The 17,324-nt window shown below is 35.7% G+C and overlaps 1 protein-coding gene across 1 annotated transcript; it reads left to right on the top strand.

The window, feature by feature from the left end:
- Window positions 1–807: 807 nt before the first annotated feature.
- On the top strand, window positions 808–17,063 carry LOC120539774. The gene is made up of 4 exons (XM_039770158.1): window positions 808–858; window positions 1,191–1,526; window positions 11,860–12,192; window positions 16,442–17,063. The coding sequence occupies exons 1-4, from the start codon at window positions 813–815 to the stop codon at window positions 16,579–16,581; spliced, it is 855 nt and encodes a 284-aa protein (XP_039626092.1). The 5' UTR covers window positions 808–812; the 3' UTR covers window positions 16,582–17,063.
- The last annotated feature ends 261 nt before the right edge of the window (window positions 17,064–17,324 follow it).

Raw genomic sequence — 17,324 nt, 5'->3', positions numbered from 1 at the left:
ACAATGTTCAAAGATCTCAAAGCTTTCTCTTTGCCAGTGCCAACTGGCTGCAGTAACTCTGCCATCGCTCCAGCGTAGTTTATTGTTTGAGCTTAAGCAGGTTCTGAAGTTTAGTGTGTTTAACTTTCCCTTTGTATTTGCACCTGCACCGTAGACTCTTTACTCATTTTTGAGTTTGCTAATTTGTGCTGATTTGCTTGATTTTTTTTTTTTCATTTTTGGCTTCTTTATAACTAAGACACAGATTATTTGGTTTTGTACTCTGTTGATTATTCTGTTCTATCCATTAAGACACAAATTATTCTGTTTTGAATCCCCCCCACCCAATATGTGCATTTGATTTTTAGCATCATTAGTTTCAGTTACTGCACAGGTCTGGAGGGATGATTATAAGAAATGTTCTTGCATCTAAAAACAGGGATATTTTACATATTTTGATGTGACTTTAGTAAAACTCAGTACCCAAAACAAATTGTCACTTCATACTTGCTGTCAAATACAACATAGAAATGACACTGGTACAGAACCTAGGAAAGTGATTTGTCAGAAATGCTGAAATTCATTCACTTTGTTCACTAGTTTAATGTTTAAAGCACCAGTTCTACTCACAAAATGTGTCAGTAAGTGATTTCAGCGTGCACTTGATGTCCTAGTTTGTTTACTACTTTGATCTGCACATTTGGTCTGTCCTTCCTTTTCATTTGTGTTCCCCCCCAGGCTGACCAAGCAGCTACATGTCACCAACACGTTTTCATCAGAATGATTCATGTAACATCTTCACCACACCACATAATGCTACATGTGTTGAGAAAATGGATAACTGTGCTTTTGCTGTCAGGCTCCTGATCATCTTGCCAGGTAGATTTATTTATCTAGCAATTCATCTGGTGAAAAAATATGTAATTTAATGAAGTATACAGTAAGAAGGTAGCTTTGTTTAAATTCTAAAAATCATGAAAACTGAGAAAATGAGTAATTGTGCTTTTGTGCTCAGGCCTCTGGTCATGTTACTAGGTAGATCTTTATTACTTAAAAATGAGTTCTTCAATAAGAATGCTATCTATCTATCTATCTATCTATCTATCTATCTATCTATCTATCTATCTATCTATCTATCTATCTATCTATCTATCTATCTATCTATCTATCTTGAATTTACTCTCCTAAACCCTTGTTTTTCTTTCCCTCAGGAATTCTGGCGAAACTACACGTGTCTCAGGACAGGGATGTTCGCGCAGACGATGGAGACGACGCGATTTTGCGGTGCTACTTCATCTGCCAGCAGCCTGTGACTCTCGGCTCATTCAAGTGGTACAAGGACAGAGTCGGGGGCCGAGAAGTCTCCGAGAAAAGCTACCCTAATCGACTCAGCAGAACAGGCACGCAGACATTTCTGAATAAGAAGGACGCTTCAATCACCATACGCCGTGTTTCTTTTCAAGACGCCGGGGTCTACTTCTGTGAAGTCGATTTAGCAGGAGTAGGAAAAGCCAACGGCAGTGGAACGGAGCTGAAAATTAATAAAGGTTGGTGCCACTTATAAGCACATTTATTTGTGTCGTGGGTGCAGTTGTTTCACTTCGAAACCGATGTGTTTATATTGATATACTAAACACGGGGAAATGCGCATTTTCATCGAACACACTTTTCCAAAATGATCATTGTTATCAAATTTATTTTACAGTTAATAGAAGGTTGATCGGCCATCTGTTTGAATCCTTTTTATCATTTTACGTTAAAACTCCATAACTGAAAATAAGACCATTAACCCTGTATGTGAACAGTCAAAATACTAATACGTGCTTTATAAAATTTAGTTCTGCAATTTAGTTGCCAGTAATTTACTGTAATTTTCCCAAAACAATTTTAGTTATTAGACTACAATAATTGCGTTTGTGACCTCACAGTTAAATAACTGCTAATATAAACTGCCAACCAATCACGTTTCCATTAAACATAAACATTTTTATCCACTGATACAATATCAATATTTAGTAAATCAATTTCATGTTATCTGGTAGTAAAGGAACAGTTGCTTTTGTAATGTATGGTGTGCTACAGGTTCACCACTTTATCAAATAAATAAATAAGATAAATAAAAACATAAATCAGCTTCTGTATCAATTAAATAACCTTCAGTACACAGAAAACGTCGTTTTCTAGCCCTCTTTAAGTTTTTATTTCTCAAAGTGCAGGTCATCGGGATTTATTTGCAGTGTTCCTTCAAAGGGGGTTCCTTATGCAAATATATTAACTTTACGCAAACTTAGTTTTCTGTACCATTATGACTTTAAAGCTATGCAATTATACACAAAAAAAACTTACAATGTGAAACAATTAATTGAAATTAACAGCTAAAACGCTACTTAAATGTAAGTTTACATGCATTTAATTATTTAAAATAATTGTGTTAACCATTTCTTCTATTACAGATTATTGAATTTGAAAATATGAAACTAGTGTGATGCTCTTTTTACAGGATTACTGTGTACTCACTTGTTTTCCCTAAAATGTACAACAGGTTGACTTCAGAAGGTCTCTAAAATCCTTCTCCTGTCCACCTTATTATCTGATTCCTTAATCCTGGTGTCTCTGGTTCTCAGTGTGAATCAAAACTTTCTAATGCTTGCATGTTATCGAGCCAGTCAGGATTTCATTTTTAACTGTCATCTTACCACACAAATAAATGAAATGCTATGATAATGCACAGATTGAAAATGTCCCACAAATGCAAAACGGACAAGTTCAAACAATTTTTCATTTATTTATTGTCCTATGATGGAGGATGGGTTAGCCTGTTGTGATTACACAACATATTTTTCATTGCAAAAAATTACAGTTAACTCCTGTAAAATGCTGGCAGTTTTTTTTACAGTGCATTGGTATGACATTCTCTAACCTACATATCCAATTGAAAGTCAGTCCATCTCTGCCCACATTTTATGAACATAAAATGAAGATCTTTATGGATGGGGGAAGAACACCCAAAGAAACAATGGGGCGATGGGCAGACTCCACATAGACAACAACCAGCCATGGGAATCAAAATCAGGTCTTGTGTTTGTTATTCAGTAGCACTAAGCACTCTGTCACACATGTTTTTGATTGCTATATATGAAGTTATTTCATGGCATTTCATCCAGTCCTACTTTAGTTAGGAGTAACAGAGGCTTCACGTGATTTGGAATTACACAGATGATCAGGGGTGGTGGTGACAGTACCTGAAAACCTGTGCTTTGTGGTTCAGCTGCATTAGCCTAAGGCCTGAATACATTCCTTACTTGCCAATTTCTGAAATCAGATGGTAAAATTATTGTCCCAAATTGAGCTATTGGGTTTAACAGGTTAGATTAGACCTTATTTGTCCACAAGGTTACAACATTTTGCTCACAATACTGTATTCAGTCATTTGTTTATAATCTCCTTATGTCTTTTCTAGGTTAATTTCAAAGACTAAGTTGGCCCAGTTTGGCTGAATGTGTGTCACAATGGCCAGGTGTCTGATCTGTTGTCGATTCTTGTATCCCCTGATGCTGAGAAAAAACATCAGCGCCTCACAATCCTGTAATAGAAAAAATAGGTCCAAAACAACTCAATGGATGAAAATGTTTAAGTATGATTTTGCTGGTTTTACAAAAAGCAGGTTCAACTGTGAGGTTTTGCAAATCTTCAGCTTTTTGGCAATGTAAGTTACTTTCAAAGCACACCCCTTTTGACAATGGTAATGTTTTTTAAAAATGCATTGTCTCTCAAATAATATAAAAATGCTAAATGATAAATAAAATAAAACTACATGAAATCTGAAATCATCATTATATCAAATTGTAGCCTAAACCAGGGCAGCAATCTGCTCTAAATGGAATATGTAAAGCTGCTATAGTTAAAAAACATTTCCAAGTCATGCTTTCAGCATTAAAAGTACTAATAGCACAAACATCAACTTGCAATGATATCTAGTTATCTTTTGCAATTTAGTAAAGGATGAATGAAATGGTTGAGAATCGTAGATGGAAATCATACCTTAGGAAATTGAAAATAAGACATACAATAAAAAGTGCAATCAGGCAATACATGGCAACCCCAGTTTTTTAAGTTGTTTTACCCATTTACCAAATTGTTTGATTTAAGACGTCAAAGTGTTCAGTGCTGAGGCCTCAGAAGCTGTAATTTGAACTGAATTGGTCTTTGTACTGATGTAGTTCAATTCTCTTGCCAGAATTTTAAATTAATCTTGTAAGACTGAGAATCTGAGAATGACTTGAGGTAATCACATTTATTCTAAGCACATAAAGATAATATAGCAAGTCAACCAAGCCAAAGGAGACAGTGAGGCTTTGTAGTTCACAGACTGAATTTTAAAACTCACAGCTACCCATTCAGTCACCGATTCAGCCCATGTGCTGATCTCTTAGGGTTTCTTTACCCACAGCCATAAAAATTACGTATGTAAAGAATGGCACTGAACCTGGTACACCCCTTTGGATGATGGTATTTACTATAGAAAGCTTTAAACATAATGGTGGCTAGTATTGCTAGTGTTTTCACTTATTTAATTCTGTTTTTAAAATATAGGGAACAAAACATAATTTAAAAATATTTCTCATGTTTCAAATGGAAGAACTCCCATTTCTTTTTTTGTTTTTTGTTGCCATTTTCTAGTTTGCACTTGTCAGTGAATGGATAGACAGGACATCCAATTCAGGGATGTGTGTGTAAGGGAAAAGGCACAAATTACGGAGCTTAATGACATGTGGAGAGATGTTAAAGAAAGCAAAGTTTTGTGTGTGAAGTGGATATTAGACTTGTGTTGGGATTATTTAGCACTTTGGTTTTGTAGTATTTGTTACTTTAGTAAAAGTAAATAAATATTATCTTGTGATGATTTATTTATTACTATTTTTTGGAAAATACTTTTGCAGACTTATATTATTTTTGAAAACTAATGTTAGTTTTTTATGCTTGTATATAAAAATCACTTAAAAGATTCAGTAATAATATATTACCTTAATGCAGTTGTTATTTACATAGCTAGAATTTTTCAAAATATTGCACAGCAAAATACAGTATAACCTTTGGAGTAATACGAAATGAAAAAATGACATTTATATAAGACAGGATTTTTTTAGCACTTTCACAAAATATTATGGAGAGCATAAAAATTCTAATAATAATTATCATTCTTTGCATTTATATAGCGCTTTTCTCACTAATTTCTCATTAATTGCCATCTTTCCTAAGAAGAACAAGGACCTACTATAATGTGTATCATGCAGACTGATCTCTCTTCTGAATAACCATGTTAAGATACTCTCCAAAGTTCTAGCCAGAAGGATTGAGAAAGTGTTTCTTTCTGTAATATTACAAGACCGAACAGGATTTATTAAGGCTGACACTTAACTTAACCTTCAACATTTGTTTAATGTAGTGTTTTCACCCATTATATCTAACATCCCAGATATCTTATTATCTTTAGATGCAGACAAAGCATTTGATATTTTTGAATGGGACTATCTATTCACCACATTGCACAAATTTGGGTTCACAAATTTGCTTTGATTTCTTAAATTTGACTTGAGTGTATGGAATTGTTATGTTTCTAATTAAAGTCAATAATATATATATATATATATATATATATATATATATATATATATATATATATATATATATAAAGATAAAACAGAAGCTTACTTTGCACAGTTATTCATAAGCTGATAGAAGGTTTACTGATAAATTCAAGAATTCTATTTAAGTGAACATTTTATTCAAAAAGTATCTTACATTGATAATACATTAATACAAAAAAAAAAAGAAATGGCAATGCACAAGTATTGAATAAAGTAGTAATATAACAGATATACTAAATATATATGAACAAGTCAGGGAGAAACAAGAAAATGTTTAATCATATAGGTAAGTCTAATTAATATTTAAATGGGTCAAATGATTGAATTTGTATAACTGAAACAGGTAAAAAGATAATTAAAAGTATGGGATCCAAAACTATTATATCAATTGTTATAGCGGACTTCAGATAAAGGAAGAGATAAAACATGGATTACAAAAGGAGCATAGCTTGTAACCAAAGAGTCAGTTCTATCCTTTATCAAAGTCTAATACAGAAAGCAAAAGGTGAAGTCAAAAAGTACAACTGAAGAGTCAACCTAACTCAAGCAAACACAACCCAACACAACACACAAAGTAAGGTTATCTATTTTAATGACTTTCAGAAGTTCTGAGACCTAAGCATATACTATATATAGACCCCAGGCCCTCATTAATAAATGTAATCACAGCACCAGAAGAGAATAAGTAAGTCTTAATAGCATCCCAGGGGGCTTTTCCAGAACACAAGATTAAATAATCCTGAATCCCGGAATGAATTCCAGCTTGTTATAGTGCAATTTTGTGCCAGTAAATTAGCTGATTCCAGGATAGGTTGAACCTGATTAATGCATGTTCATGGCAAAATTTACAAGACGTTATGCATCCATCACTGAACAGCTGATCAACCACAGACTATAAGTCTGTGAAACAGAAGGAACAACCTTTATTCCATCAGGGCAAGATGATTGGTGGCATATCCTCCAGAAGGGGAGCAATGCAGAAGCAGCAGCTGCCAAGCAAAGGGAGATGACGTGAAGTAATATCACTGAAAGAATGAATGCGTAAAATAGTTAATCAGTGAAGTCTACATAAACTTTGTATAGTAAATTGTTGCATTGAGCAAATGTACTTCTGTAATAATTATTGTGCTCTGTTTTTGCAAAATTGATATAAAAAAAGTCTAATTCCCATTGCATTAAGTGTTCAGCAAACATAGAGTCATTCTAGTTTTTACTGTGAGAGATGTGGAATGTTGTCATGCCTACACTGAACCCTGTATTGTTCTGGAATTACTTGATAAAAGAAAGCTGACGTTAAATACTTTCATGTACAAATCTGTAACAGAAGACACACGGTACCCACTCTTTAAATGGTAACTTACTGTGTTGAAATGTGAGACCCCGGATCTTTGACCTCAACATTTGTACAGATACTGTGTATGCCATCTCATATTATTCTGAGAATGGACATATTTGTACTGAGTATTTGATATACTGTACATACTTGCCCTTTATTCATAAAAGCCATCAGCCAAATGAACTAAAATAAAATGCAGAAGTAATACGGTTGCCTTAATCCATTACAGAACCCTGAATTGAAAATGTATAGCGCATTGGGTATAGGCATCTGATGAAGAATATAGTCTTCAGAGGTAATTTTTTTAAAGGATGAAGGACTCTGCAGAAGGGCTGAAAGTGGTCAGCTTGTTTCACCATCAAGTCTATTATCAGTTGTTATTGTTCAGAAGTTTAATTTGATTGTCCTCCTTGTGACTCTGTGAAATTTGTCTTTGATGGTGTTTTATTTAGTTCTGTCTCTTGAAAGGCAGCCCTTATCTGTGTGTGTGTGTGTAGATGTCACTTCAAAGTTATGTGTACTTTTGAGATCGCGTGGCCAATATGTGCAGCATTCTTCAATGTTGCAATGAAAACTGCTCTTTATTTTAAAAAAATAAAGATGGGAAATTTCTATGATTTGCATCCATGTCTGTGCAAAGCCACAATTTGTGATGCTGAACATGTCATGTTTTAGAAGGTTATCCTGTGTCGCAGTAGGGGCGCTATCGCTCCCTTGAACCCTCAGGTACCACGCCAAACACCAGGTAAAAGTCCAACAATAATTATTTTTATTACAATAATTACGTGCACTAAGCACCCTCCACTCCACACTACTCATAAACAATCACAATTAATAATAAATCAATAAACCAATCCTCCACTCCAAGACGCGTTGCCCTCCTACCACCCAGCTCAGCTCATTGTCTGGGAGTTCCCATTGTCCTTTTATAGTCCCTGACCCGGAAGTGTTCCTGGCCAACAGTCCACAAGTCCTTATTCCTTCCGGGTCAGGGTAAATAGTCCTTTTCCTTCACCCCGGAAGCCCGTCGCTCTTCATGTGACGAACTTCCGGGTCAGAGTGCACAAATGAGTCTACTGGCCTCCTGACAGCGACTCCCAGTGGTCTCCAAGGTATCCAGCAGGGCTGCGCATAAAAAATACATAGTCCATGAGGCCCTGCTGGAACTCTGGACCCGTCCATGCTCTTGGGAGAGCTCCTCCTGGCGGCCTGGGGGTGAGGGCCGGACAGGCCATCCATCACACCTGATATATTAAACTCAAGGATGTAAATTACTAATGTTCATGTAAACACCTCTCTGAGCATGCCAGAATGTTTGATCGCAGCCTGGTTATGTTTCTCTGGGCAAAATTTTGTAAAGGACTAGTGATTCTTTGTCAATTACTCATTCAGGAGAGGTCAGAGCATTTTTAATATTTCATCAACATTTTCTGTTTTTTAAATAGTGCAACTGAGATCAGCGTTTCTGACAAGACATTTATGGCCCTTGATTATATGATTAGATACTCTGCTCCTTAAATATTGCAACCTCAGAGCAGTAATCCTTCAGGTTAAACCTGCTATTTTACAGGTTAGTTTCAGAGCATTGGCTGCTGTAACTGCGCTGGGTTTAGTCATATCTTTCTTTCTGGAGCAGTCAAATCCTGATCCTGTTCCAAAAAAATGGGATTAGCAAGTTATCCACATCTTTGGCGTCACATATCATGTAATTCTGATTTAGTGTGTTCTAGAGATGCAGGTTTGGCTAATTCCAGGCTCTCTGGAATGGAATTATTCTGATTTCAGTGAATCCCGATTTACTTTACCCAGATTTCACACTAATCCTGCTTATAGGAACAGACTCCAGAGGCTGCAGAAAAAAATAACCCCAGAATCTGGGGCCTTTAATCTACTTAAGAGCCTCAACCCCCACCATCAAAAATAATGAACTAATAAATGATATAATTAATTAAATATAAGAATAAAATGAACAATGTCATTTATAAAAAAAATTAACCAAGGGTAAGACCCAAACAAATCCAAGACATCTATAAATTGGGACAGCCAAATGATAGACATAATTTGGGTAAAGAATTCTGCTTGGCACAAAAACACTAATTAAATCCACTAAATAGGTCAGTGAAGTAACATGTTAAGATTTTAACAACATAAAAAATTTGAGTTGCATCTGTTGATTATTGGGAAGTCAATGCATACAAGACAGCACTAGAGTATTAGTCTTTCATGAGTGTGTGTGCATGTGTGTGTACGTGTAAGTATGTGTATGTGTGCATGTGTATTTTTGAATAAGTGAGCTTCTGAATTTTACAGCATCAGAGGTTTGTGTAAAAAATGTTTAGGAAGAGCACAGTGAAGGCCATGCAGTAGTCCAAGCATAAAGAATGAAAGCATGACTAAGAGCCTCACCATCAGGATAGTTTAGATAGAATTAAATTCAATTTTTTTTGTTAAATTATTACTTAACAAAGAACCATTTCATTCTGGAAAGGGTTCATTACATAAGAAGTTGGTTCTTTATGCTTTGAAAAACTTCTTAATATGTAGAAAAACAACAAAATCTTTAATCTATGGTAGACTACCTAAAAGGACAAAAACAGATCAAGAAAGCCTGCAATTAGCCTCTGTTATTGTACATTATGCAGTAAGAGTCCTTTAAAAATCAAAACTCATTGGTATTTCACAAATCTGTTTCCATTAATTCATAGCTACCTACTGTTACGGATCTAAATAAATTAAGGTTCTTTCTGGAACCTTTGTGTGGATGGGTCTTTTGGGAACCAAAAATGGTTTTTCTCCAGCACCTTTTGTAAGAGTGTAGAATGGCAGTAAACAGATTAGCAAACATATGAATATGGAGCTCCAGTGTAAAAAAAGGACTTTGCAAACAGGTGCTGGAACTAAAGATATTATTTCCTAAAGTCATTAACTTAATCATCACTTCAGTCTTTTTTACATTTAAGTTCAAAAAGCTGAAACTAAATCAAACCTGCTCTTCATTAAACCACTAAGCTAACAAAGGAAAATCAGCACAGGAAGCAATCCTAAGTAATAAATAAAGCTTAATATTATCAGCATGGACATAAAACTGGAGACTAACGTGAGAGAAAATGTTTTGAGGCTCATGAATGATTTTATTAAGGTCATACACCTTGGAGAGGGCAAATCAACTTTATCATTTCTAATCCCTGCGTGATAAGTAATTGAGATATCAAATTTTATTAGCATTTAGTCTCTTCGCAGCCCTTATATAAATGTAATTTTTATGATGAAAATAAATCTTAATTGGATAATTAGCTCATACTAGCCAATGTTTCTATTGCTTTAAGGCTAACTTTGTTGAGCAGAATTGTTGAAATATGCACAGTACAGTATGTACTTGCATAGAGTCTAGGAACTAATATTAACAATAATAATAATTCTTTACATTTACAGTATATAGAGCTTTTTTTACTACTCAAAGCACTGTCCATGTCGGGAGGACCTGGAATGTGAACCCATGACATTACCTGAACACCAAAACTAGATGCGTCCAATCCTTGGATAAACTGCTGAGATGTGTCAGGCTGTCTCAGAACTGGGGCCATAGTGAATAAGGACTTCAATGTATCAAGTACCACATGGGCTTCCATTGACCAAAAGAAATAGGATTTCCTAGTTAGTGTAGTAACTTGAGAAATAATCGTACTAAGGTTCTATCTAACATGTTTAACAAATTTGCAAATCCTGCACTTATTTGACTTTTTCAGGTGGTTTCCATATTAAGTTCCATATTAAGTTAATTGCTGTTTTTGCAGGATCCTTATTTAACTCTGTATACTGTGACTGGCATCAAAGAGGCAGTCAGGAGCAGAGGGAACTGTTGGGGTACCACCCCAGTAACCCCGTTTAATTGAAACGGAATGTCTAAAGAAAATGAAAATAACATAAAGCAACGTGCATAAAGCACAGCACAAAAGATGCTGAAACCACGTCAGCCAGGTATTAGTTCTTTGTCTTTTCTCACTCTATCAGTCACACCATGCCTGGCTTTTAATAGTGAAATGACTGGAAGGGGCACTTAGTCAATGCATCACGGCAGTTTGCACATTCCCGTACTGGGCGTCTTTTCCAGGTTATGGAAAAAGAGGAGGATACAGTTACCATTAGCACCCCCATTTGGCCTGGAGTGGTAGTGTTTACTTCAGTTGAGCTTGTCAGGGGGCCTCTGGATGCACATTCTTGACAATAAAAATCTCTACTCAGTATTGTTTTTGAAACACTATTGAAATATCAATATATAAACCATATGGGGCTTAATAGTTACTCATTAACTTCTCACAGTATTTACTATTTAAAGCTTCAGTGAAATAACAGAAAATATACTGAATTTGAGTATATTCATTACATTCATGGCACAGTTTTAGCACTATTGCCTGATGAATGAATAACCATGGGGTTAAAACTCATACCTAGTCACTTATGGAGACTTCCATTTTTTCCCCATATATTTGTGAAGTGTCCAAACCCCTACGTTCTGTATTTTAAATTTGCCATATCTATATTGGCTCCATGAGAGTGTGGATGAATGTGTGAGTGGGCCTACAATAGACTAACACCAGCTTCAACTACAGCTGGTCCCTGAGCTGGACCTATGATTGGGATAATTTAAAATTTGATTACTCAGGTTTGAAAATGTCATTTTATATTTATTTTTGAAAAATGGCGGTAGTTTACAGAAAAATGTTCTGCATTATGGCCCAGTACAGATTTTTCAATATTAAAACATTTAATTCTTATACTGTTTTAAATCGCAGTTATTTTCAAAATATCCATAATTTGCCATTGTGTATGTACTGTACATCTATAAAAACTAACCACTTAAAAGTATCGTATCATTCATTTCTATTTTCTCTGAAGGTTCAGAACAATTGCAAGTTCATCAGAATCCTGAAGTCACTTTTAATCTGGGGGAGAATGCTCACTTGCCCTGCTGTTTCACTACAAGAAACGTTGCACTGATTGGCTCTTACAAATGGTATAAAGATCACGTTGGAGGGACAGAAGTATCTAATGGAACCCATGGCAAGGCAATTTTAAAAACAAATATTGAAACATTCATTAAAGATAAGAACGCTTCAATAACCATCCTTCAGCCTTCACAAAACGACTCAGGCTACTATTACTGTGAGGTGGACCTGTTGGGTATCGGAAGAGCCAATGGAAGTGGGACTCTGCTGAGAGTAAATGAAGGTAGATGAAGATTCATTATATCACCACTGTATATACTATAAATAGTAAAAAGAGGAATATACTTCAAACACTAATCACACATGGCTTGTAAAAGTATTCAAACCCTATAATATTGTCAAATTTTACTAAATTATTGTAATCTGCATTTTATTGCAAATTTATATGCTCAAGTTTAATTCTAAACAGAAAATTATCAGCAGATCACTTAAGCAAAGTATAAAATTTCATTGTCCTGCATTTGTAAATATTCAGACACCCTTACATTAATACTTACTTCATAAATATTTTTTTAAGTTATAGTCTTTGAATCTTATGGGATAGATGCTTAGCAGCTTTGCAAACAACTCACATCTAATTTCCACTCATTCTTGTGAGTAGATATCAAACTTTCTAGGACAATATTTGCAGATCACCTTTGTCAAGTCAGTCATGCCTCAGATTGATGCTGTGAAGGAAGTGACGTTCAATGAGCAGCTTATTTTTTAGGCTCTCCTTTGTCACAGTGTCCCAGGGAGGTATAGGACACAGGTTACAGGTTGTAAAAACAGAACAATAAACATTCACCACTTTAGAGCCTTTCTTCATAATATATGGATTTTTGTCTCTGGTTTACCTTTTCTTCCTCTCTCCTGTCTCCCCAATGATGCTGGTGAGTTTCTCTTCTTTTTTGCCCGTTCCCAGCCAGGTGAGCTTTGCCTCCACTTAACTCCTGATTGTAAGCACATCTAACCGAGAGAATAAGCCTTCATTTAAAGTGTAGCTCTTCATGGCTTCAGGGGTTATAGTCAATTTTCTACCCAATGGTTTCAGTTCATACCTAATACTTTGTGAAGTATACCCTATACCTATTCGATGTTAATGTTGATTTATTTTTTTTATAATTATGTCTTTCATTTTTCTATTCTTTAATATGTAAAGCACTTTGAGCTACTGTTTGTATGAAAATGTGCTATATAAAATGTTGCTATTCCAGGTGCCCATTGCACCTTTATTTGGATGTAACCTAGGAGTAGCTTCCCGCTGCTTCATTTTGATTGGAAGGACTAATAGGTGGTCTCTAGTTGTCCACCTTCACTACTCCATTCTGGACAGGATCACCAGTTCCCAGATCACTCTTTTGCATCCCATCAAATTTACCAGTGGTCCTTAACCAGCTCTCAAATGGCACTTTGGCTTTCTGTCTGGATAATCATCCCAACCAACATCTGGGCGGCACAGAAAAATCCCTGTAGTGGGCCTCTGCACCCTGGTGACCTTCACAGACAATAACACATTTCTTAATCCCAGGTGATGAGAAGCAACACCACAGCATAATAGGAGTGTTCTGCCACCATACTTTATTCAAGGAATCATATTTCTTGGAGCCTGACCAGTTTTTAAGTTTATAGTTTAAATTCCGAGCAAATCTCGATCTCTTCTGATGAAAAGACTTGTGATTTCTGGCATCCTCTACATGAGCCTCAAAGTGATTCTTTTTTGAATAACAGTTTCTCCCATACTAGCCTGTGTCATATAGAAATGTATTTGACGTAGGCACCTTTGTTTCCTACTCAGTCACTAAACCTTGGGTTTTTTTTAAAGTAATTATTGGCGTTTTAGTGGCTTCTGTCAAAATACCTTTCATGTTCAAATGATAATGCAGTTTTGAAGAAAGAATCTGGACAATATGACAATGTTTCCATTTCTTTGTTATAGGCTAATGCAGTATGATATATGATATCTTTGGGCACTTAGTGCTATCAGAGCATGGGGGCTTAAAAATATCTGCTGACAAATAGCTAAGATGGTAATGCATTTGGAGTGGGAAAGAAAAAGACTATAATCTTAATTCATTCAGTTGCACTGAATGGCGGCATTCATTCACTGTGCCATCCTGCACACTCCAGACCAGGGCCACGATACACTCCTGCAACACCGGGCACAGGGAGGGAAGCAGTTCTCTATAGGACACCAGTCCACTATCAGACACACATGCTCACCCACATACAATATATACATCCAGATCAGCTAACCAGCCATGAAAAAGATGAATATGTGTTTTCTTTCTTTAACCAATGCTACAAATATACCCAGGCAGTGCTAAGTTCTTCAGCTAGTAAGTAATGGAAATGGACCCTAAGCTTGGCTTAAAATACCATTAATGAAAGTCAGTTTTTAAGTTTCGAAAGGTTGTGGTGGAAAATGACAGTTTCTGAGGCTATGGTCACATAATCAGAGAGGAGAGAAAAACAAAACCTGCAGTCAGAGAGATGCTGGAGAAAATAAACCTCCAGGGATTCCAAGGCCAAAAGACTGCATTGTCCATTCTAGAGAGCATAAATGTTATAAAGTGATTTACTATTGTTATGACTGCCGATGAGCAAACCCCCAATTAGTTTGGTTTACTACAAAGTTGCAGAAAACTTTAGTGAACTCAGCTAAATATAATGAAGTCAATAGGGCTGGAGAAAATGAACTCATTTCAAGCAGATTACAAGCTTGACTTGGACTTTTAAGTGTCTCTTACAGATAGGAAATGATTCTGTCCAAAAATGTAATCTGAGCTCTGAGGCAGCAGTGCTGACCACTGTGCACCATGACTCCCTGTTATAAAATTAATAGCGATAAATATCAGAATAAGCAACATTTCTTGTAGACAGGGAGCATGTCCCCCACAAATTCCATGACAGATTCTCACCTCTCTCAAATGAATGTACAGTTTATTTTTTTTTTCCCTGATGCTTTTGCTAGTTCACTGTCGATTCTACAAAATAAGCATAACACTAAAGGATGTGGATTCTTCATTTCTTCCTGTTTGCATCAACTGCACTTTAAGTAATTCTATTAAAGTGGTAGGCTCAGTATTATGCAAGTCATATACAAGTCCATACAAAACAACCTAACCTTTAAGACACACATACAGTACATCTACGCATTTCCCGTTTCCTTTTGCATGCACGTTGTGTGTTATGCTAATTTTTAGCCCACTACTAGGATCAGTAGTATACACTCTGGGGTTTGGGGGCTGTCTCATCCAACATTGAGCGCTATAGCTCTGTGATGTCATGCTAGCCTTGCAAAGCATCATGGGGTGCTGGTAAAAAAAAGTGCTTCTAAGCTGGCTGCATGGTGAATTTCCAGGAAAATATTCAGCAAATTGGGTCACGGGCGAACACAGCATATTCATTACCAAAAACACTTTGGCAAATGTTGCTGATCAACTCTAGTTATGATGCACTCTCCTTCACATAAGCATAAGAAAATCAAATGTAATTGTAGACAGTCACATCTTGAACTGTCACTTGTCTAGTGCGATACCCCCTTGACTCAGTCACAGTGGTCTTAAGAAATAGTGAGGAACAATGATGTCTGCAAGGGAAGAAGGAAACAACTAATTTGGTCTGTGTGAATGGGGAGTAGGCTCATCAGCCTTTCGATTTAATACAGATATCTGTTTGAAGTGTTGTGTTTACTTTCATGTAGTTCTTCTGTTCTCGTTCTTGTGTTCACCAAATGAAGCTACCCTGCATTGCTTGCACTACAAGATTTGAAACCATGATGAAAAAGTTTAATCAGACACTCCCTGCGATTCCTAGTTATATAATTTGACACTTCAACAGCAAAAAAATCAGCAGCTGGAGTCGTTTACATTTGGCCTGCATTCCAACTAGAAGTCATGTTGAGTCCAGTAGTATGATGCTGGTCTAACATGGCCTTGTCAAGATACTGTAGCATTATTCTCTTTTGGGCAAACCCATAATTACACTTCTATTAAACATTCTCAGCAGCAAATGCGTCCCTGTGAAGGTGCTGTCACCATTGTAAAAAATGTGCATACTTTATTTTTACATTTGTACTTGACTGTTTGGTGGCAGAGTGGAGTAGTAGGTTTAGTGAATTGTCCAGGGTTCAAAACCTCAGCCATTACACCACCTGTTTGGAATATACTTGTTCTCCTTGTGTGTGAGTAAACTGTTCTTTGAGTAGTCTAACATTCCTCCCAAAAACTTATAAGCTTGGTAATGTTTTAAAAGTTTACTTAAAATGGTGTACTCAGAATTTCATTTATGTTTTCTAAAAGCAGTGTTCTTTAATGAGATTAAAGAAAATGCTTTAAGCATATTAAGAAATTAGCTCATTAAAAAATTAACTCATCTATGATGTTACTTTATACAGCAGATATAACACCATCCCATTCTCTAATATTTCTTGATAAACAATTAGCAGGAATGTGATGTTAATTTCTTCACCTCTTTTTTTTCTTTCATAGGTAATGCGCAAGAAGATGAACCCCTAACTTGCAGTTACTCAAATGATAACTGGCTTGAAGTGGCCATCAGGGCAGTCCTGTTTACTTCTCTTGCAATTGCTTCTGTCCCTGTCACTCGTATGGCTTTGGTCCAACCTTAACAATGCAGTGTGATCCAAAACACAGTTAACACACTTAGGGAAATCAGCCATCTCTTGGCAATCTCTAGAAAGACTCTGTTTTACTTAAATAAGAAGCTTTGACATATAAGATAGTCATCTAATAATGCATACATTCTGAGTAACTTTTGGTATTATTTCTGTATTTGTTTCTGTATGGTGCATGTGTGTACTTTATTGCATACAAACATACATTTTCTAACCTGCTTTATCCAATTTGAGGTCCATCTTAGAACCGTATGCTTTATTAACTCTGTTTTATTGCTCTTCTTCTTTTTATTTAGATGTTTGCATAAAATGTGAAGCACTTATTGTCATTATCATGTTTGTCTGTCTGTCTGTCCACATGAAAAAACTTGACTCCCAAAGGAACAATTTTGCTGAAATTTGGTACACTTAAGTCCTGAAAAGTTTATATTTTTCCTTGCATATCTTAATTAATGCATGCAGTATACATTTTTTAAATTTCACAAGCCCTCATTAAAAGGTATTGGTGAATTTTTGAATTCTTTCATATATATATATAATACTGTATATTTAAATATATATTTTTAAATCTGTCTTTTTGATGAAGTAAATAAAAAGTTAATACAAATTTTCTAACTTTATAAACCATTAACTAAAGTCCCCAAACTCACTTGAATATTATGGCATTTGTACTTTTTCAAATTTTTTTTATATTTATATGTTGTGAAAGGCGCTATATAGGCGCCCGATCTGACACA

Source organism: Polypterus senegalus, chromosome 11 (genome assembly GCF_016835505.1).
Source record: "Polypterus senegalus isolate Bchr_013 chromosome 11, ASM1683550v1, whole genome shotgun sequence".
Lineage (NCBI taxonomy): Eukaryota > Metazoa > Chordata > Cladistia > Polypteriformes > Polypteridae > Polypterus > Polypterus senegalus.
This window is presented reverse-complemented; position numbering and strand designations above follow the sequence as displayed.